Source organism: Somniosus microcephalus, chromosome 10 (genome assembly GCF_052327205.1).
Source record: "Somniosus microcephalus isolate GS21.2 chromosome 10, FLI_Smic_1.0, whole genome shotgun sequence".
In the NCBI taxonomy this organism is placed as follows: domain Eukaryota; kingdom Metazoa; phylum Chordata; class Chondrichthyes; order Squaliformes; family Somniosidae; genus Somniosus; species Somniosus microcephalus.
In genome coordinates, this window is record NC_140996.1 from 237,878,913 (window position 1) to 237,901,430 (window position 22,518).

Consider the following 22,518-nt stretch of genomic DNA (forward strand, 5'->3'; position numbering starts at 1 on the left):
GAGGCGTTACCCGGAAAGAATCAGGAAGCCTCCTCAAAGACTGGATTTATAATTGATTAACCTCAGCTAATGTATATCGCAACTGTAATTGTAAATACGTTATTTAATTATTAATCGAATGTTATGTACTGTTTAGCTAAAAGGGGAGGAATTGTAGTGTATGTACCCTGAAGAAGGAACTATATTCTGCAGCCCCTGTATACTGCAGTACCAGTAGTGACCACCCCTGTATATAAGCCTGTGCAGTAACTTTGTATAGTAGTTCCAGTTTTGTCTCCATTCAGTAAACACCTGTTATAACCAACTTCTGCAGTCCGTGTCTCAATTACACACGGACATTACATGTGTGAGAGTGTGAGCGTGTGAGAGAGAGCGTGTGTGTGAGAGCGAGTGTGTGTGTGTGTTTTTGAGTGTGAGGGTTTGTGTGAGTGTGTCTGTGAGTGTGTGTTTTTGAGTGTGTGAGAGTGTGTGCGTCATAAATCGCAACTTCTACAAGAAGTAACTCAGGAAGTAGTACTGAACGGCCAGCTGAAGGCGCCGTCCGAGGAGTATAAATACTCGGGTGTGGGCCCACCTTGGCCAGAGACAATCTGGAAAGAGGAAGTTAGTGACTACTAACTGGACCTCCATGTTTTGTTACAAGTCGATTAAAGCCTTGCTTTATGTACAGCCAAGTGCGTAGTGAGTCTTTATTACGTGAGTGTGTGAGAGAGAGTGTGAGAGGGTGTGTGTGTGTGTGTATCAGAGACTGTGTGAGTGTGTGATGAGAGTGAGTACGAGTGAGTATGTGAGAGAGTGTGTGTGTGTGTCAGAGACTGTGAGAGTGTGTGTGTCAGAGACTGTGAGAGTGTGTGTGTCAGAGACTGAGAGTGTGTGTGTCAGAGACTGTGTGATGAGAGTGTGTGAGAGAGTGTGTGAGGGTTTGTGTGTGTGTGAGAGGGTGTGAGTGGGTTTGTGTGTGTGTGTGAGAGAGGGTTTGCGTGTGTGAGTGTGAGAGGGTGTGTCAGAGAGTGTGTGCGTCATAAATCGCAACTTCTACAAGAAGTAACTCAGGAAGTACTACTGAACGGCCAGCTGAGGGCGCCATCCGAGGAGTATAAATACTCGGGCGTGGGCCCAACTTGGCCAAAGACAATCTGGAAACAGGAAGCTAGTGACTACTAACTAGACCTCCATGTTTTGTTACAAGTCGATTAAAGCCTTGCTTTATGTACAGCCAAGTGCGTAGTGAGTCTTTATTACGTCAGAGAGAGAGTGTGAGAGGGTTTGTGTGAGGGTGTCAGAGGGTTTGTGTGACTGTGTGTGTGTGTTTGTGTGTGAGAGTGTGGGGGGGCGGTACTGAGCCACAGGAGGGAGCAACAATGAGGAGCCTGGTGTAGTGTATGTAACCGTTCACCTTTAAGAGAACTATTTTAGGTGTGGCACTACTTTATCTTGGCTGCTGTATACTGTAATACCGACGGTGACCACACCGGTATATAAGTGCTGTGTCAGGATTTATTGGGCAGATTCGCCCTGACCTTCGAATAGTAAAGTCCTGTTTAAGTTACTCTTGTAGTCTGTGTATTACTTCGCTATACAACCCACAGACTTTACAGTGGCGACGAGTTCGATCTTACCCTGCGGCAACAATACTTCTGAAGAAGTAAACGAGCGTCGAGAAGAGGCACCCGCCCTCGTCGTTTTGCTGAGAGAAAACTCGAGTCTGCAGACCAAGAAAGGAGGAAGATTTCAAACACGAAGTCTTCCATCAGCAACAGGCACGGATTGTCCCTTCTGCCACAGTGGTGAGTGAGCTGATCAACACGAGAAGCAAGTCGGCCACGGTGACTGTGAGTAAAGGGAAAATAGAAACAAATAAACGGAGGATAAGGGCGGTGCACTCGACCACGGTCGAGGGGGAAAGGAGCCGGACAGAAGTTGGGCCCAGAGGCGCTGAGACTGGGGCAGCGTGGAGCAGAAGCCGCGGTACAAGCGGGCTGGGGAGCGTCGTGAGACGGCTAGACTGCGACGGCGAAAAAGGCCGGACAACTACCGCGACCACGAGGCGCTGCGACCGGGATCGTAAGGCGCGGGAAGATATAAAAATAAATAAGCCACGGAGAACTCAGCCGCAGCCGGGGAGGAAAGCACCGGACTGCGAGAAGCTGGGAGGCGCGATTGGGGTGAAAAAGGCCAGACAGTGATTGAGGCCACGAAGCGCTGCAACCGGATCGTAAGGCGCGGGACGATATAAAATAAATAAACCGCGGAGAACGTAGCCGCAGCTGGGGAGGGAAGCACCGGACTGCAAGAAGCTGGGAGGCGCGATTGGGGTGAAAAAGGCCAGACAGTGATTGAGGCCACGAAGCGCTGCGACCGGATCGTAAGGCGTGGGACGATATAAAATAAATAAACCGTGGAGAACGTAGCCGCAGCCGGGGAGGGAAGCACCGGACTGCGAGAAGCTGGGAGGCGCGATTGGGGTGAAAAAGGCCAGACAGTGATTGAGGCCACGAAGCGCTGCGACCGGATCGTAAGGCGCGGGACGATATAAAATAAATAAACCGCGGAGAACGTAGCCGCAGCCGGGGAGGGAAGCACCAGACGGCGAGAGGGCTGGAGGCGCGATTGGGAGCCCGAGCGAGGAAGGCTGAGCGAGATCCAGCCCAGCGGCTGAAACTGTTCGCCGCCAACGGGTTGTACCCAGCATCGGCTGCCCTGCCGAGAGAAGGGAACGCGCTGAAGCCGACGCGCAGGCTGCAAACCCGAAAGCCAGCGGCCGTCACCCGAGGGAAGCTTACCCCTCCTGCCAGGGGAAGAAACGCGGGAAGCCGCCAGTAGGCGGGGAAGAAGACAGAAGCGGGAACCGCCATTTTTAAAGTGGGCGGGGAAAGAAGATAAGCGCGGGAAACCACCATCTGGAAAAAAAAAAGTTAAAGAATATTGTTGTTGTTTCTCAGGAAGAGTGTGAAGATGCCTAAGCATAGTAACAGCAACGGTTTCAATGCCGAGGTGGAAGACTGGCCCACGTATGTAGAACGCACCGAGATATATTGTACGGCTAATAAGATAGCAAATTATGAAAAAGCTCTAACCTTATTAAACTCAATGGGTGCGAGGACATACGGGTTATTGAAGCATCTTCTACCACCAGCTAAACCGACGGATCAGTCTTTCGATAATATTGTTGCTGTCCTGAAGGATCATTTTAACCCCGCACCGCTGATGTTAGCGGAACGATCTAAATTTTACGGGAGAACGCAACGAAAAGAGGAAAGCAACGCGGAGTACTTGGTCGAGCTGTGTAGACTAGCGAAATACTGCCAGTTTAGAGGAAATCTGACAGAGGCATTGCGAGACAAGTTCGTGTGTGGATTGTCGAAGGAAGGAACGCAAAAACGACTACTCGAAGAGAACGATCTTACACTTGATAAGGCTGTCCTTATTGCAGCATCGCACGAAGCCGCAGCGAGAGGCACGGCGGAAATGCAGCGGAAGACAGCGGTACTCAGTGTGGATCAAATGACTTCGGGTACAACGAAATGTTCTCGTTGTGGGAAGACAACACACGACCAGAACCAATGCTGGGTTAAAAACCAGGACTGTAGGAAATGTGGCAAGCTTGGCCACATAGCTAAGGTATGCCGGTCAGGAAAGAAGAACAACAATAATAAGTCACCGCAGAAGAAGTACAGAAAGGTACATGAGGTGACTGGGAAGAGTCCAGATGAACAGAATTCGGACTCAGACTCCAACAGCAAGGCACTGGGTAGTCTGAGGATTCATAATGTGAGTAAAGAAGCTGACCGACAAACTATCTGGATCACACTACAGATTGCAAAAGTCCAAGTGAAGATGGAAGTGGACACCGGATCAGCGTTGACGGTCATGAATAAGCATGATTACAAAAAGTTATTCAAACATATTCCCCTACGGGATACGGAGATAGTATTGCAGACATACACGGGGCACAAAGTATACCCCATCGGAAAGATAGAAGTCAAGGTGAGATACAAAGACAAAGATCACCAAAGGATGGACTTGTATGTGCTGCCCGAGGGAGGTCCACCACTTCTGGGACGGGAGTGGATCAGGAAAATAAAGATAGACTGGCATTCACTAAACACAATGACGGTAGATTCCGGGAAGGAAGAGGTCAAACCTGAACGGTTGTCCAGAATATTGGACGAAGCTAAAGAGGTATTCCAGCAAGGACTGGGAACACTGAGAGGAATTAAAGCAAAAATCAAGATTGCAGAACATGCAAGCCCAAAATTTTTCAAAGCCAGATCGGTACCTTACGCGATACGACCTGCTGTGGAGGCAGAACTGGAAGAGCTTGAACATTCAGGGGTACTGTCTAAGGTGGACTGGAGTGAGTGGGCCACGCCCATTGTTCCCGTCATGAAGTCTTCATCAAGTAATAAGCCAGGGGGACTGGGGAAGGTCCGCATCTGCGGAGATTTCAAGATCACAGTTAATCCGGTGCTTCACACGGTACAATACCCGCTTCCGCGGATTGAGGATATCTTTGCTTCATTGTCTGGCGGGCAACACTTCACCAAGATAGACCTGGCACAGGCATACTTACAAATGGAAGTTGAGGAAGAGTCGCGCCAGTATCTCACAATCAACACGCACAGAGGCTTGTATCGTTATAATAGACTGGTTTTTGGAGTAGCTTCGGCTCCAGCAATTTGGCAGAGGGCAATGGAGCAGGTCTTACAAGGTGTTCCAAGCACGCAGTGTTACTTGGACGATATCCTGATTACGGGAGAAGACGAGGAGGAACACCTCACAAATTTGAAACTGGTGCTCACCAGGTTGAAGGAATGTGGCCTTCGAGTTAATCGCCAGAAATGTGAGTTCTTCCAGAAACGGATCTCGTACTGCGGTCATGTCATTGACCAAGAGGGGCTGCACAAGTCGCCTGACAAGATAGAAGCTGTCGTGAAGGCCCCCGCTCCGGAAAACGTTTCACAGTTGAGATCGTTTCTGGGGTTGATTAATTATTATCACAAGTTTCTGCCAAATTTATCCACGGTGCTACATCCGCTGAATGCTCTGTTACGGAAAGAAGTGCCATGGAAGTGGAGCGAGGACTGTAAAAAGGCCTTTCGCAGAAGCAAGGCGTTGATTACCTCTGAGGAAGTGTTGGCTCATTTCAACCCAACGTTACCCCTTCGTCTAGCTTGTGATGCTTCCCCTTATGGAATTGGAGCAGTACTTTCACACAAGTTACCAAATGGCTCGGAAAGGCCAGTCGCATTTGCGTCCTGATCATTGACCTCCGCGGAGCGAAATTACGCTCAGATAGACAGGGAGGCCCTCAGCCTTGTGTGGGGAGTAAAGAAATTCAATCATTACCTGCAGGGCAAGAAGTTCACATTACTGACAGACCACCAGCCGTTGGTATCCATATTCAACCCTAACAAGGCCGTTTCCACTATGACAGCGCAAAGGTTACAGAGGTGGTCCGTGTTACTTGGGGCACACCAATATGACATTGAATACAAAAGCTCCAAACAGCATGGAAATGCTGATGGGTTATCGCGCCTACCGTTGCCGGTAGTAGAAGAGGCGGCTACAATGGACCCGGTAGAGATGTTCCACTCATCCATAGTAGAATGTCTACCAGTAACCAATTCGATGATCGAGAATGAAACAAGAAATGACCCGACTCTCTCACGGGTCTACGATCTAACAGTGGAGGGATGGCCAGCACATGGCGAACCAACACTGCCAGCATTTTCACAACGGAAAGAACAGCTGTCAGTGTGCCGAGGAACCTTGATGTGTGGATCGAGAGTGGTGATTCCACCCAAACTTCAGCATAAGGTGCTAAAGGAACTTCACGAGGGGCATCTGGGTGGAGTGAAAATGAAGAACCTAGCAAGAGCGTTTGTGTGGTGGCCAGGTATTGATGGAGACATCGAGGAAATAACCAAGAGTTGTCTAGGATGCCAGAAGGTCCAAAACGCGCCACCACAAGCTCCTCTGCATCCATGGGAGTGGCCCTCATCTCCTTGGCAAAGGGTACACATCGACTTTGCTGGTCCATTTATGGACTCAATGTTTCTAATAGCGGTGGATGCACACTCCAAGTGGCCGGAGGTAATAAAGATGTCCTCCACCACCACGGAAAAAACCATCACAGTATTAAGGACCATGTTTGCCAGGAATGGGCTGCCGGAACAGGTCTGTTCTGATAATGGACCACAATTTGTGTCCGAAGAATTCAGGAAGTTCTTAAAAAGCAATGGGGTCAAGCACTACACGTCAGCCCCATACCATCCCGCCACCAATGGCTTAGCTGAAAGGTTTGTCCAGACCTTCAAGAAGGCCATAAAGGCCATGGGTAATGAGAACATCAACTTACAACATAAGGTAGATAACTTCTTGTTGGCATACAGGAATGCAACACATGCGGTCACAAATCAAACTCCCGCCATGATGTTTTTCAATAGAAGACTAAGATGCCGGCTGGATTTGATTAAGCCAAACGTCAGAAGGGACGTAGAGAACCGGCAATTCCAGGGCATGAATGAAAGGCCAACTAGATCTTTTCAGACAGGTCAACAAGTTTTGGCCCGGGACTACCGTACCGAGAAATGGCAGCCTGGAACTATTGTAAAAAGGCTAGGGCCGCTGCTGTATACAGTGGACATTGGTGGCAGCATAATAAGGCGCCATGTTGACCAGATCATAGGGTCATCCACAAAGAGCCAACCTACTCCACAACCTTACACGGCTAATGTAGAAACAGAGATACCCAGAGCACCTACCTCCGATCTGGTAATACTGGAATCAGATGATCCTGACACTGTCCTTCAAGCTGAATCGGTCTTGCCGGAAGAACCTACTACCCCGCCGAAAACTACTACACCACCGAGGCGTTATCCGGACAGAGTCAGGAGACCTCCAGAGAGACTGAATCTGTGAACTGTTTTACATAATTTGTATATATGTTCTAATGATATGGTTAATGGGGAATAAGTATGTGGTAAGCTAAAAAGGGAGGATTGTAGTATATGTAACTGTTCTACCTTTAAGAGAACTATTGTATGTAACCGTTCACCTTTAAGAGAACTATTTTAGGTGTGGCACTACTTTATCTTGGCTGCTGTATATTGTAATACCGACGGTGACCACACCAGTATATAAGTGCTGTGTCAGGATTTATTGGGCAGATTCGCCCTGACCTTCGAATAGTAAAGTCCTGTTTAAGTTACTCTTGTAGTCTGTGTATTACTTCGCTATACAACCCACAGACTTTACACCTGGGTCTTGGGAATTTCAGGTTGAAGGAAAGGTTAAGGTAGTCAGGATTGTTTAATTTGGAAAAGAGGAGACCTGATTGAGGTTTTCCAGATTCTGAAGGGGATTAACAAACATGATCTAGGAAAATCATTCCCTGTGGTGAAGGGTTCCAATCCCGGGGGATATGAGCACCTGCTCCTACTACAGGTTTCAGGGTGCTCGTCCCCCCACGGGGAAGTCTTGGGACACCCGGGTGGGGCAGTGGTGGGTGAGAAGACGACGGATCCACCCCTTTCTCCTTTCCCTTGTGACTGGGGAAGATCTACCCTACCTGGTGAGGTAAGGGACAGATTCTGCATTTGCTGTTTTGGGTGCAGTGGACTATTTTGTAGAAGATGGCCTGAGACTGTACCCAGTCTGACCCTGACGGGATGAACGGCCTATTCTCCACCCGCTCCCTCTTGCAGTTTCTGTAAGATGACCACAAGGAGACCCTTCAATCCTTGGGGTGAGATGCTGGGCGACACTGAGCTCTACTCTAACACAATAGCAAAATACTGCGGATGCTGGAAATCTGAAATAAAAACAGAAAGTGCTGGAAACACTCAGCAGGTCAGGCAGCATCGAGGAGAGAGAAACAGAGTTAATGTTTCGGGTCAAACCCTTCGTCGGAACTGGAAAAGGTTCGGGAAAAGAGATTTTTAAGCAGGGGCAGAGAGGAGGGGAGGAAAGAACAAAGGGAAGGTCTGTGATAGGATGGAAGGCAGGAGAGATTGACTGACAGAAGGGATGATGGAGCAAGGCAAAAGGAGGGGTAATGGGACAAGTTAAGAAACAAAAGATGGCTCAAGATGATGTGTGATTGATGATGGCAGCAACATTAACAGCTACCATGGGAGGAAACGAGAAAAAAATATAAAGAAATACAGGGGCCAATTTATACTCTGAAATTGTTGAACTCGATGTTAGTCCAGAAGGCTGTAAAGTGTTCGACTCTACCTGGGACTCCCAGCACCTCCCGCTCCAGCTGTGGGCCACCACCATCTTGTACGACTCGGATCCACATTTCTGCCTGGTGATCTGGGTTGACAAAGAGTGGCCACGGGAGCGGACAGCATCCGACCAGGACCCGCGTGAGCAGAATGCTGACCCTGGCTGTGGCATTGATCGGAAGTTTGCCTTGGTTCCACTTTAACTGCTCCCCCAGTGAACTGAGGATGTCCAGGAGCAGGAAGTCGCTGCGGGTTGGGATGAAAGTAGGTCGCTGATGGTCTGCATCTGATGTGACCTTTTCTTGAGAGGCAGGCGGTGTCTTCGCCGTCAGTAACTTTACTAGCTCCTGTCGAGCATCTTCTGGCTCCATCTGTATCTCTCCGCTGTAGCAAACTACCTTCCATTTCTCCACCAGTTCCTGCTTCATCTTTTCCTCAAAGGGACCCAAGTAAATGATGGCAGCCGCTGTCAGCAGTCCGTCGCCAGACACGGTGATCCTTCTGTCCTTTGACTGCCGCAAGGCTTCGTCCCACTCAACCTGGTGAGGAATCAGTGCCTGAATGAGATTTTCAGCTTCTTCCAAATCCCTCTGCCAGTCCTCCATCTTGGCTAAATACCTCTCTTCCTCCTCTCTGAGCCTGCGCAGCGCGTCCTGCTCCTTCTGTTCCACAAGTCTGAGGACTTCTGCGTCGCTGAGGTCTGTCACAGAGTCAGAGTCCGACAGGTAGTCGTCTCCATCCTCCCGTAGCAAGTCGACGAGGGTTGTCTTCATTTGAAATGCCTGTTTCCTCAGCAGCCCTAGTTTGGTCTGCGCTGCATCGATATGGGATTGGTATTCGTTGACAAAGGCGGGGCTGTACTCGCGGGTTATGACAGCGTAGTGGTAGACGGCTCGAATCCACAGGCTGAAGGATGCCGCAGCCTTGCTGGCCTCACGCACGCCAGCTGGCTGGAATTCGGGCTGTTGAACAATGTCACCCAGAGCCTTGAACAGGTTGTCCGGAACATTCTCCTTGTCATAAAATTCCAAATCCTACACGGGAAGAATTTGTAAAAGTTAATAAACGTTTACTCCACAAAACTTCGAGTCGGACAGCACCCGTCTGCTGTCCCGGATTGGGAGTCTCATCAAAGGGTTTAAGGATAAGCCTGGGATCGAGATGCCATAATGAACATCCCTGGACTCAGAAGCTGTCGCACTGCCTCCTGCCCACTACCTCTCTCACCTGTAATGTAGATTTTCCAAATCCTCACCACTCCAGGGACTTGAGCACATAAAGCTAGGCTGACACTCCAGTGCAGTACCAAGGGAGTGCTGCACTGACGAAGGTGCCGTCTTTCGGATGAGACGTTAAACTGAGGCCCCGTCTGCTCTCTCAGGTGGATGTAAAAGACCCCATGGCACTATTTCGCAGAGGAGCAGGGGGAGTTCTCCCTGGTGTCCTGGAGCCAATATTTATCCCTCAACCAACATAACAAAAACAGATTATCTGGTCATTATCACATTGCTGTTTGTGGGACCTTGCTGTGCGCAAATTGGCTGTTGCGTTCCCTACATTATAACAGTGACTCCACTTCAAAAGTACTTCATTGGCTGTAAAGCGCTTTGAGGTGTCCGGTGGTCATGAAAGGCGTTATAGAAATGCAAGTCTTTCTTTCTCACCTGTACTTTTCTGATCTCTCTCTAGTTTACCAATGAGATTTTGGTCAGTCCTCCTCTGGACTTCTTCTTTTACTCTTTGAGTTCCAAATCCCCTGTCCATCCACACTCTTCCTCCCACTCCATCCTCACTGTGCTGAAATCACAACTCCTTGCTCTATCTCATGCTCCAACGCATTCTTTCCCAGGATCTGGATAGGCACTTGAGGGAAATAAACTTGCAGGGCTACGGGGATAGAGCGGGGGAATGGGACTGACTGGATTGCTCTGGAGCCGGCATGGACTTGATGGGACGAATGGCCTCCTTCTGTGCCGTATGGAATTGAGGCAGATGATCAGCCATGACCTCACTGAATGGCGGAGCAGGCTCGAAAGGCCGAATCCTGCTCCTGTTTCTTATGTTCTTATGTATGATTCTATGACCTCCCTTGACCTACCCTTCCTGCTATAGGAACATAGGAACAGGAGGAGGCCATTTAGCCCCTCGAGCCTGTTCCGCCATTCAATGAGATCATGGCTGATCTGTGACCTAACTCCATACACCCGCCTTTGGCCCATATCCCTTAATACCTTTAGTTAACAAAAAGCTATCAATCTCTGATTTAAAATTAACAATTGATCGAGCATCAATTGCCGTTTGTGGAAGAGAGTTCCAAACTTCTCCCACCCGTTGTGTGTAGAAGTGTTTCCTAACTTCACTCCTGAAAGGTCTGGCTCGAAATTTTAGACTCTGCCCCCAGTCCTAGATTCCCCAACCAGCGGAAATTAAATACGTATTTTGGTTCTGTCTTCACAAAGTAGGACACAAATAACCTCCCAGAGATGTCGGGGAACATAGGGTCTGATGAAAGGGAAATTGATGGGACTGAAGGCCGATAAATCCCCAGGGCCTGACAATCTACATCCTAGGGTACTTAAGGAAGTGGCCCTAGAAATAGTAGATGCATTGCTGGTCATCTTCCAACATTCGATGAAATCTGGAACAGTACCCATGGATTGGAGGGTAGTTAATGTTACCCCACTGTTCAAAAAAGGTGGTAGAGAGAAAACGGGGAATTACAGACCGGTAAGCCTGACATCGGTAGTGGGGAAAATGCTAGAGTCCATTATAAAAGATGTAATAGCAGAGCACTTGGAAAACAGTGACAGGATCGGACAAAGTCAACATGGATTTACAAAAGGTAAATCGTGCTTGACTAATCTACTGGAATTTTTTGAGGATGTAACTAGTAAAATAGATAAGGGAGAACCAGTGGATGTGGTGTATTTGGACTTTCAGAAGGCTTTTGATAAGGTCCCGCATAAGAGATTAGCGTGTAAAGTTAAGGCACATGGGATTGGGGGCAAGGTATTGACTTGGATAGAGAACTGGTTGGCAGACAGAAAGCAAAGAGTTGGAATAAACGGGACTTTGTCCGAATGGCAGACAGTGACTAGTGGGGTACCGCAGGGATCGGTCCTTGGACCCCAGCTATTCACAATATATATTAATGATCTAGACAAGGGAACTAGATGTAATATCACCAAATTTGCAGACGACACAAAGCTGGGTGGGCGTGTGTGCTGTGAGGAGGATGCCGAGAAACTACAGGATGATTTGGACAGGTTGGGTGATTGGGCAGAAGCATGGCAGATGCAATATAACGTGGATAAATGCGAGGTTATCCACTTTGGTGGCAAAAACAAGGCGGCAGATTATTGTCTGAATGGCAATAGATTGGGAAAAGGGGAAGTGCAACGAGACCTGGGTGTCCTTGTGCACCAGTCGCTGAAGGTAAGCATGCAGGTGCAGCAGGCGGTTAAGAAGGCAAATGGTATGTTGGCCTTCGTAGCGAGAGGGTTTGAGTACAGGAACAAGGATGTCTTGCTGCAGTTGTACAGGGCCTTGGTGAGACCACATCTTGAGTATTGTGTGCAGTTTTGGTCGCCTTATCTGAGGAAGGATGTTCTTGCCATGGAAGGAGTTCAGCGAAGATTCACCAGGCTGATACCTGGGATGGCAGGAATGACATATGAGGAGAGAATGGGACGATTGGGCTTGTACTCGCTGGAGTTTAGAAGAATGAGAGGGGATCTCATTGAAACTTATAAAATTCTGACAGGACTAGACAGACTAGATGCAGGAAGGATGTTCCCGATGGTTGGGGAGTCCAGAACCAGGGGTCACAGTCTAAGGATAAGGGGTAAGCCATTTAGGACAGAAATGAGGAGGAATTACTTCACCCAGAGAGTGGTGAACCTGTGGAATTCTCTACCACAGAAGGCAGTAGAGGCCAATTCATTAAATTTATTCAAGAAGGAGTTGGATATATTTCTTAAGGCTAAAGGGATCAAGGGATATGGGGAGAAAGCAGGGACCGGGTACTGAATTTGGATGATCAGCCATGATCTCATTGGATGGCGGAGCAGGCTCGAGGGGCTGAATGGCCTACTCCTGCTCCTATCTTCTATGTTTCTATGTTAAATAGTTTCTCTCTAACTACCCTATCGGCTCCCCTTAATATCCTGAAAACTTCGATCAGATCACCCCTTAACCTTCTAAATTCCAGGGAATACAACCCTACTTTGTGTAATCTCTCCTCGTAACTTAACCCTTGAAGTCCAGGTATCATTCTGGTAAACCTACGCTGCACTCGCTCCAAGGCCAATCTATCCTTCCTAAGGTGCGGTGCCCAGAACTGCTCCCAGTGCTCCAGGTCTGGTCTAACCAGGGCTTTGTACAGCTGCAGCATAACTTCTACCCCCTTGTACTCTGGTCCTCTCGATATAAAGGCCAGCATTCCATTAGTCTTTTAAATTATTTTCTGTACCTGTTCATGACATTTTAATGATCGATGTACCTGGACCCCCCGAGTCTCTTTGGACCTCCACTGTTTTTAGTTTTTCACCATTTAGAAAGTCCCCTGTTCAATCCTTTTTAGGTCCAAAGTGGATGACCTCATATTTGCCTACATTGAAATCCATTTGCCACAGTTTTGCCCATTCACTTAATCTATCAATATCCCTTTGTAATTTTATGCTTTTATCTACACCGCCTACAATGCTGCCTATCTGTGTGTCATCGGCAAATTTGGATATATGACTTTCTACGCCATCATCTAAGTCTTTAATAAATATTGTGAATAGTTGAGGCCCCAACACAGATCCCTGCGGGACACCACTAGTCACATCCTGCCAATTTGAGTACCTGTCCATTATCCCTACTGCCTGTCTCCTGCCGCTCAGCCAGTTTCCTAACCAGGTCAATAATTTGTCCTCAATTCCGTGGGCTTCTACCTTAGTTAACAGTCTCTTATGTGGGACTTTATCAAATGCCTTCTGGAAGTCCATATAAATAACATCCATAGACATTCCCCTGTCCACTACTTCAGTCACCTCTTCAAAAAATGCAATCAGGTTTGTCGGGCATGACCTGCCTTTCACAAATCCACGCTGGCTCTCTCTGAGCAACTGAAAATTTGCGAGGTGTTCAGTCACCCTATCCTTAATTATAGACTCTAGCAATTTCTGACAACAGAGGTTAGGCTAACTGGTCTAGAATTCCCTGGTTTCCCTCTCTCGCCATTCTTAAATAGCGGAGTGACATATGCAATTTTCCAATCTAAAGGGATGGTTCCAGAATCTAGAGAACTTTGGAAGATTATAGTTAGGGCATCTGCAATGTGCTCACCGACTTCCTTTAAAACCCGGGGATGGAAACCATCTGGTCCCGGGGATTTGTCCACTTTAGTGCCATTATTTTCTACATTACTGTTATTTTACTTACTTTAATTTTATTGAGTCACTGTCCCCGATTCAATATTAGTTTCTTTGGGATTTCCAGCATGCTATCCTCTTCTACTGTAAATACTGACCCAAAGTAATTATTCAACATGTCCGCCATTTCCCCATTGTCATTGACAATATCACCACTTTCCGTTTTTAAGGGGCCAACACTGCTCCTGACCACCCTCTTTCCTAATGTAACTAAAAATTCTTTGTTGATTTTGATATCCCTAGCTCTTTTCATACTCCCTTTTTGTAGCTCTATCTGTTTTGTGACCCTTTGCTGTTCTTTGTATCTTTCCCATTTGACAGGATCTGTGCTTTTTTTTGCATTTTTGTATGCTATGATTTACCTCATCTTCTCCCCTGTTCTGTCCAACCTTGATGCTGCCCTGCATTATGCACCTTGGCCCATCACCTGATCTTCTCAATTAAAACAATATAAAAATATCCCACCTGGTAAAAGTTCGGCTGACCGATTAACTGTTTCACGTTGTCCCAGCCGTCCGGTTTGCCAAACATCAGACACAGGGTATTCATCACGATGACAACGGGAAGAGGAGGGGCGCGGTAGGTCCGGACCTCATCCAAATCACTAGAACTTAGCGCCTGAAGGGTTTGCAATGCTGTCGCGTAAAGAGGCTTAACCTGGAAGACGAGAGTTCAACAGGAAGTAACACATTGAAACTTGACATTGTGAGAAGCAATTGGGTAAAATTTATTGAAGGTGCATTGAACATAAGAACATAAGAAGTAGGAGCAGGAGTAGGCCATTCGGCCCCTCGGGCCTGCTCGCCATTCAATAGGATCATGGCTGATCCGAACCTAGACTCACGTCCACTTCCCTGCCCGCTCCCCATAACCCATAATTCCCTTATCAGCTAGGAAACTGTCTATCTCTGTTTTAAATTTATTTAATGTCGCCGCTTCCACAGCTCTCTGGGGTAGCAAATTCCATAGATTTACTACCCTCTGAGTGAAGAAGTTTCTCCTCATCTCAGTTTTGAAACGGCAGCCCCTTATTCTAAGATTATGCCCCCTAGTTCTAGTCTCACCCATCAGTGGAAACATCCTCCCCGCATCCACCCGATCAAGCCCCCTCACAATCTTATATGTTTCGATAAGATCGCCTCTCATTCTTCTGAATTCCAATGAGTAGAGGCCCAACCTACTCAACCTTTCCTCATAAGTCAACCCCCTCATCTCCGGAATCAACCGAGTGAACCTTCTCTGAACTGCCTCGAGAGCAAGTATATCTTTTCTTAAATATGGAAACCAAAGCTGTACGCAGTATTCCAGGTGTGGCCTCACCAGTACCCTGTATAACTGCAGCAAGACTTCCCTGCTTTTATACTCCATCCCCCTTGCAATAAAAGCCAAGATTCCATTGGCCTTCCTGATCACCTGCTGTACCTGCATACTAACCTTCTGTGTTTCATGCACCAGGACCCCTAGATCCCTTTGTACTGTAGCACTTTGCAGTTTCTTTCCATTTAGATAATAACTTGCTCTTTGATTTTTTTCTGCCAAAGTGCATAACCTCACACTTTCCAACATTATATTCCATCTGCCAAATTTCTGCCCACTCACTTAGCCTGTCTATGTCCTTTTGCAGGTTATTTATGTCCTCCTCACTCATTGCTTTCCCTCCCATCTTTGTATCGTCGGCAAACTTGGATACGTTGCACTTGGTCCCCCCCTCCAAATCGTTGATATAGATTGTAAAGAGTTGGGGTCCCAGCACTGACCCCTGCGGAACACCACTAGTTAATGATTGCCAACCCGAGAATGAACCATTTATCCAAACTCTCTGTTTTCTGTTAGATAGCCAATCTTCCACCCATGCCAGTATATTACCCCCAATCCCGTGATTTTTTATCTTGTGCAGTAATCTTTTGTGTGGCACCTTGTCAAATGCCTTTTGGAAGTCCAAATACACCACATCCACTGGTTCCCCTTTATCCACCCTGTTTGTTACATCCTCAAAGAATTCGAGCAAATTTGTCAAACATGACTTCCCCTTCATAAAACCATGCTGACTCTGTCCGATTAAATTATGCTTATCCAAATGTTCTGTTACTGCTTCCTTAATAATGGACTCCAACATTTTACCAACCACAGATTGGCCAATGAACAGTGAGAAGAGGTCTGGTCCATTGGGGTCCAGTCATGTTACTGGCTTGGAACAGGCTTGGACTATAAATCCCACCATAGCAGTTTGAGAATCTGAATTCAGTTTAAAAAAACCCAACTGGTTCACTGATGTCCTTTAGGGAAGGAAACCTGCCGTCCTTACCCGGTCTGGGCCTATAGGTGACTCCAGTCCCTCACCAACCTGGTTGATTCTTCACTGCCCTCTGAAGTGGCCCCTCCATTGTCTCAAACCCACTACCGGCGGGTCAATCAGAAGGCCCACCATCAATGAATGAATAATAATTTTAAAGATTGGGTATGCGTACAGTAGGAGTGAGCACGTAGTGTGCGAGAGCGGAGTGTGCGAGAGGATGAAATTTAACGCAGAGAAGTGTGAAGTGATACATTTGGTAGGAAGAATGAGGAGAGGCAATATAGACTAAATGGGACAATTTTAAAGGGGGTGCAGGAACAGAGAGGCCTGGGGGTGTACGTACACAAATCATTGAAGGTGGCAGGACAAGTTGAGGAGGCTGTTAAAAGGTATGCGGGATCCTTGGCTTTATTAATGGAAGAATAGAGTACACAAGCAAGGAGGTTATGCACAATAGGGATAAATGACTTTGATCTAATAGCCATTACAGAGACATGGTTGCAAGGTGACCAAGGTTGGGAACTAAATACTCGAGGGTACTTGACATTTTGAAAAGACAGGCAGAATGGAAATGGAGGGGGGGGGGGGGTAGCTCTGATAATAAAGAATGACATAAGGACAGTAGTGAGAAAGGATTCAGCTCGGAAGATCAGGAAGTAGAATCAGTATGGGTGGAGCTAAGAAATAACAAAGGGCAGAAAACACTGGTGGGAGTAGTTTATAGGCCTCCTAACAGTAGCTATACCATTGGACAGAATATTAATCAAGAAATATCAGGAGCTGTAACAAAGATAATGCAATAATCGTGGGGGACTTTAATCTTCATATAGACTGGGCAAATCAAATTGGCAAAGGTAGTCTGGAAGACGAGTTCATGGAATGCATTTGGGACAGTTTCTGTCATGGAACCAACCAGGGAACAGGCTATTTTAGATCTTGTATTGCGTAATGAGACAGGGTTAATTAGTAATCTTATAGTAAAGGATTCTCTGGGGAAGAGTGATCATAATATGATAAAATTTCACATTGGGTCCCTCTGACAGTGCAGCACTCACTCAGTACTGCCCCTCTGACAGTGCAGCACTCCCTCAGTACTGCCCCTCTGACAGTGCAGCACTCACTCAGTACTGCACTGGAGTGTCATCCTGGATTATGTGCTCAAGTCTCTGGTGTGGGACTTGAACCCACGACCTTCTGACTCAGAGGTGAGAGTGCTGCCCACTGAGCCACGGTTGAGAACATAGTGTATGATTCATCCGTTGAGGTGTAGCCGTGTCGTGTTAAGGTGCAAACTCTAGTTATTAAGTAAGCACAGACTGAAGGGCAATCAGAGAGTAATTGCTGTATATTCAGGAGATTTGTTGATGTCCTTATGTCGGCTAAACATTTACCGTGTTGAATTCAGTCTCAAATTTCTTGCGGGAGGCTTCGAGCTCCCGTAGCAGCAGTGTGATACGAAACTCCTCCTCATGGCACTTTAACAGAAGGGCCATGAATTCCTCTTTCACTTTCGTAAACTGTTCGTGCAATAGTCTCTTCTCCTGCAGCAGATGGAACAAGGCTGTCAGAGAGTGTTTCAGTCCAGAGAACTGCAGCACCAGTCAGATTCCCCCATAGGCAACGTGAGCACGGCTGATAATTATACAGCTCACTGATTGCTGTCTCCCTGGAGTCAGGGGTCAAACACTGACCTTTCACCCTCTGGGAGCTGGGGTCAGAAAGAGGGAATGATTGGCGGGGGTCGTGGGGGGGCACAGCTGGGTTATAGAGAGACGGAAAACCAGCCCGCGCCCTGCTCCTGATCACTATCTAGTGCCTGTTGCTGAAAATGATGTGTATGATGCTGGGTATGGAGAGGATCAGGCCCCGCTCGCCCGCAGACACATCGTCCAGACTCTCTCACACAAAACGGGCACTTGGTTCAAGTACCAGAGCATTCCCTTTGCCTGTGACCCAGGGAGAGTCAGTGCCCTTTGCTCGTGACCCTGTGACCTAGGGAGAGTCAGTGCCCTATCCTGTGACCCCTTGACCCAGGGAGAGTCAGTGCTCTTTCCCCCTGACCCCGTGACCCAGGGAGAGTCAGTGCCCTATCCTGTGACCCCTTGATCCAGGGAGAGTCAGTGCTCTTTCCCCCTGACCCCGTGACCCAGGGAGGGTCAGTGCCCTTTACCTGTGACCCCTTGACCCAGTGAGAGTCAGTGACCATTACCCGTGACCCTGTGACCCAGGGAGAGCCAGTGCCCTTTCCCGGTGACCCTGTGACCCAGGGAGAGTCAGTGCCCTTTCCCCCTGACCCCGTGACCCAGGGAGGGTCAGTGCCCTTTACCTGTGACCCCTTGACCCAGTGAGAGTCAGTGACCATTACCCGTGACCCTGTGACCCAGGGAGAGTCAGTGCCCTTTCCCGGTGACCCTGTGACCCAGGGAGAGTCAGTGCCCTTTCCCCCTGACCCCGTGACCCAGGGAGGGTCAGTGCCCTTTACCTGTGACCCCTTGACCCAGTGAGAGTCAGTGACCATTACCCGTGACCCTGTGACCCAGGGAGAGTCAGTGCCCTTTCCCGGTGACCCTGTGACCCAGGGAGAGTCAGTGCCCTTTCCCCGTGACCCTGTGACCCAGGGAGAGTCAGTGCCCTTTCCCGGTGACCCAGGGAAACATAGAAGATAGGAGCAGGAATAGGCCATTCGGCCCCTCGAGCCTGTTCCGCCATTTAATGAGATCATGGCTGATCATCCAAACTCAGTACCCGGTCCCTGCCTTCTCCCCATATCCCTTGATCCCTTTAGCCTTAAGAAATATATCTAACTCCTTCTTGAATATATTTAATAAGTTGGCCTCAACTGCCTTCTGTGGTAGAGAATTCCACAGGTTCACCACTCTCTGGGTGAAGAAATTCCTCCTCATCTCAGCCCTCAATGGCTTACATAAGAACATAAGAACCCCTTAGCCTTAGACTGTGACCCCTGGTTCTAGACTCCCCCGCCATCGGGAACATCCTTCCTGCATCTAGTCTGTCCAGTCCTGTTAGAATTTTATAAGTTTCAATGAGATCCCTTCTCATTCTTCTAAACTCCAGCGAATATAAGCCTAATCGACCCAATCTCTCTTCATACGTCATTCCTGCCATCCCAGGTATCAGTCTGGTGAATCTTCGCTGCACTCCCTCCATGGCAAGAACATCCTTCCTCAGATAAGGTGACCAAAACTGCACACAATACTCAAGATGTGGTCTCACCAAGGCCCTGTACAACTGCAGCAAGACATCCTTGCTCCTGTACTCAAACCCTCTCGCTATGAAGGCCAGCATACTATTTGCTTTCTTAGCCACCTGCTGCACCTGCATGCTTACCTTCAGCGACTGGTGCACAAGGACACCCAGGTCTCGTTGCACTTCCTTTCTCCCAATCTATTGCCGTTCAGATAATAATCTGCCTTCCTGTTTTAGCCACCGAAGTGGATAACCTCGCATTTATCCACATTATACTGCATTTGCCATGCATCTGCCCATTCACCCAACCTGTCCAAATCATACTGGAGTTTCTCTGCATCCTCCTCACAGCACACACGCCCATCCAGCTTTGTGTCATCTGCAAACTTGGAGATGTTACATCTAGTTCCCTCATCTAGATCATTAATATATATTGTGAATAGCTGGGGTCCGAGCACCGATCCCTGCGGTCACTGCCTGCCACTCAGAAAAAGACCTGTTTATTCCAACTCTTTGCTTCCTGTCTGCCAACCAGTTCTCTATCCAAGTCAGTACCTTACCCCCAATCCCATGTGCTTTAACTTTGCACTACAATCTCTTACGCGGGACCTTATCGAAAGCCTTCTGAAAGCCCAAATACACCACATCCACTGGTTCTCCCTTATCTATTCTGCCAGTTACATCCTCAAAAAATTCCAGTAGATTAGTGAAGCACGATTTACCTTTTGTAAATCCATGTTGACTTTGTCCGATCCTGTCACTGTTTTCCAAGTGCTCTGCTATTAAATCTTTTATAATGGACTCTAGCATTTTCCCCACTACCAATGTCAGGCTTACCGGTCTGTAATTCCCCGTTTTCTCTCTACCACCTTTTTTGAATAGTGGGGTAACATTAGCTACCCTCCAATCCATGGGTACTGTTCCAGATTTCATCAAATGTTGGAAGATGATCAGCAATGCATCTACTATTTCTAGGGCCACTTCCTTAATTACCCTAGGATGTAGATTATCAGGCCCTGGGGATTTATCGGCCTTCAATCCTGTCAATTTCCCTGTGACCCAGGGAGAGTCAGTGACCTTTCCCTGTGACCCAGGGAGAGTCAGTGACCTTTCCCCATGACCCTGTGACCCAGGGAGAGTCAGTGACCTTTCCCCATGACCCAGGGAGAGTCAGTGACCTTTCCCTGTGACCCAGGGAGAGTCAGTGACCTTTCCCTGTGACCCAGGGAGAGTCAGTGACCTTTCCCCATGACCCAGGGAGAGTCAGTGACCTTTCCCCGTGACCCAGGGAGAGTCAGTGACCTTTCCCCGTGACCCTGTGACCCAGGGAGAGTCAGTGACCTTTCCCCATGACCCAGGGAGAGTCAGTGACCTTTCCCCATGACCCTGTGACCTAGGGAGAGTCAGTGACCTTTCCCTGTGACCCAGGGAGAGTCAGTGACCTTTCCCCATGACCCAGGGAGAGTCAGTGACCTTTCCCTGTGACCCAGGGAGAGTCAATGACCTTTCCCCGTGACCCAGGGAGAGTCAGTGACCTTTCCCTGTGACCCAGGGAGAGTCAGTGACCTTTCCCCATGACCCTGTGACCTAGGGAGAGTCAGTGACCTTTCCCTGTGACCCAGGGAGAGTCAGTGACCTTTCCCCATGACCTAGGGAGAGTCAGTGACCTTTCCCCATGACCCAGGGAGAGTCAGTGACCTTTCCCCATGACCCTGTGACCCAGGAAGAGTCAATGCCCTTTCCCCGTGACCCTGTGAGAGTCAATGACCTTTCCCCGTGACCCTGTGACCCAGGGAGAGGCAGCGCCCTTTCCCTGTGACCCCGTGCGAGTCAGTGACCTTTCCCCATGACCCTGTGACCCAGGGAGAGTCAATTACCTTTCCCCGTGACCCTGTGAGAGTCAGCGCCCTTTCCCTGTGACCCTGTGAGAGTCAGCGCCCTTTCCCTGTGACCCCGTGAGAGTCAGTGACCTTTCCCCATGGCCCTGTGACCCAGGGAGAGTCAGCGCCCTTTCCCTGTGACCCAGGGAGAGTCAGCGCCCTTTCCCCATGACCCTGTGACCCAGGGAGAGTCAGTGACCTTTCCCTGTGATCCAGGGAGAGTCAGTGACCTTTCCCTGTGATCCAGGGAGAGTCAGCGCCCTTTCCCCGTGACCCTGTGATCCAGGGAGAGTCAGTGCCCTTTCCCTGTGAGAGCCAGCGCCCTTTCCCTGTGACCCCGTGAGAGTCAGTGACCTTTCCCCGTGACCCTGTGACCCAGGGAGAGTCAGTGACCTTTCCCTGTGACCCCGTGAGAGTCAGCGCCCTTTCCCCGTGACCCTGTGACCCCGTGAGAGTCAGCGCCCTTTCCCCGTGACCCTGTGACCTAGGGAGAGTCAGCGCCCTTTCCCCGTGACCCTGTGAGAGTCAGCGCCCTTTCCCTGTGACCCTGTGACCCAGGGAGAGTCAGCGCCCTTTCCCCATGACCCTGTGACCCAGGGAGAGTCAGCGACCTTTCCCCGTGACCCTGTGACCCAGGGAGAGTCAGCGCCCTTTCCCTGTGACCCTGTGACCCAGGGAGAGTCAGCGCCCTTTCCCTGTGACCCTGTGACCCAGGGAGAGTCAGCGCCCTTTCCCCGTGACCCTGGGAGAGTCAGCGCCCTTTCCCTGTGACCCTGTGACCCAGGGAGAGTCAGCGCCCTTTCCCTGTGACCCCGTGAGAGTCAGTGACCTTTCCCCGTGACCCTGTGACCCAGGGAGAGTCAGCGCCTTTTGACTCTGGAACCCATAACCCAGAGGGAGTCAATGCTTCAGGAAAGGAGGTGGGGGTGGGGGAGGGGGAGTGGGGGGAATAAGGGGGAAGTCTGGGAAAATCTGGCGAATCGGGAGTTACGTTGACTTTGACGCGCATATCTTTACCTCCGCCACTTGTTCAAGTTTGCGTTTTAACAGGTCCATTTTCCTCCTGTAATCTTCTGCTTTGTTATACACTTCTTGAATCTTGTCCATACTCAGTTCCATCCTGTGAATAATACTATTATTACTATTAATCTTTACTTTTGTCACAGAATGTTACAGGACCCAATGAGGCCGCTCGGCCCATCAAACCTGTGCCAGCAATCTGAAAGAGCTATTCCTTGGTCCCATTCACTTTCACTTTCTCCTTCCTATTTTAAGTTTTTCAAATAGTTATCCATTTCCTTTACAAAAGCTACTGTGGATTCCCCGCCGCCCGGTTTCTGTTTGGACTGTCCACGGACTTCTAACCCACTGCGTAAAAATGTTTCTCCTAATGGGAGGGATCTACAAGAAATAAAACCTGCTTAATTATAAACAAAAATGGGAAAGGAGAGCACAGGAAAGAGTAAAGTAAGGGAGGACATTGA

At 48.7% G+C, this 22,518-nt stretch overlaps 1 protein-coding gene across 2 annotated transcripts in view; it reads right to left on the bottom strand.

Moving 5' to 3' along the window:
• LOC147112203 (dynein heavy chain domain-containing protein 1-like) overlaps positions 1-22,518 on the bottom strand; it is a 181,202-nt gene that overhangs the window by 63,940 nt on the left and 94,744 nt on the right. For both annotated transcript variants that reach the window (XM_085999853.1, XM_085999852.1), the window contains exons 9-12: positions 22,052-22,154; positions 17,339-17,488; positions 14,117-14,308; positions 8,242-9,268 (exon numbers count right to left, since the gene is read on the bottom strand). In XM_085999853.1, the coding sequence (XP_085855979.1) occupies positions 8,242-9,268; positions 14,117-14,308; positions 17,339-17,488; positions 22,052-22,154 (1,472 nt within the window). The remainder of the gene's footprint in view (positions 1-8,241; positions 9,269-14,116; positions 14,309-17,338; positions 17,489-22,051; positions 22,155-22,518) is intronic.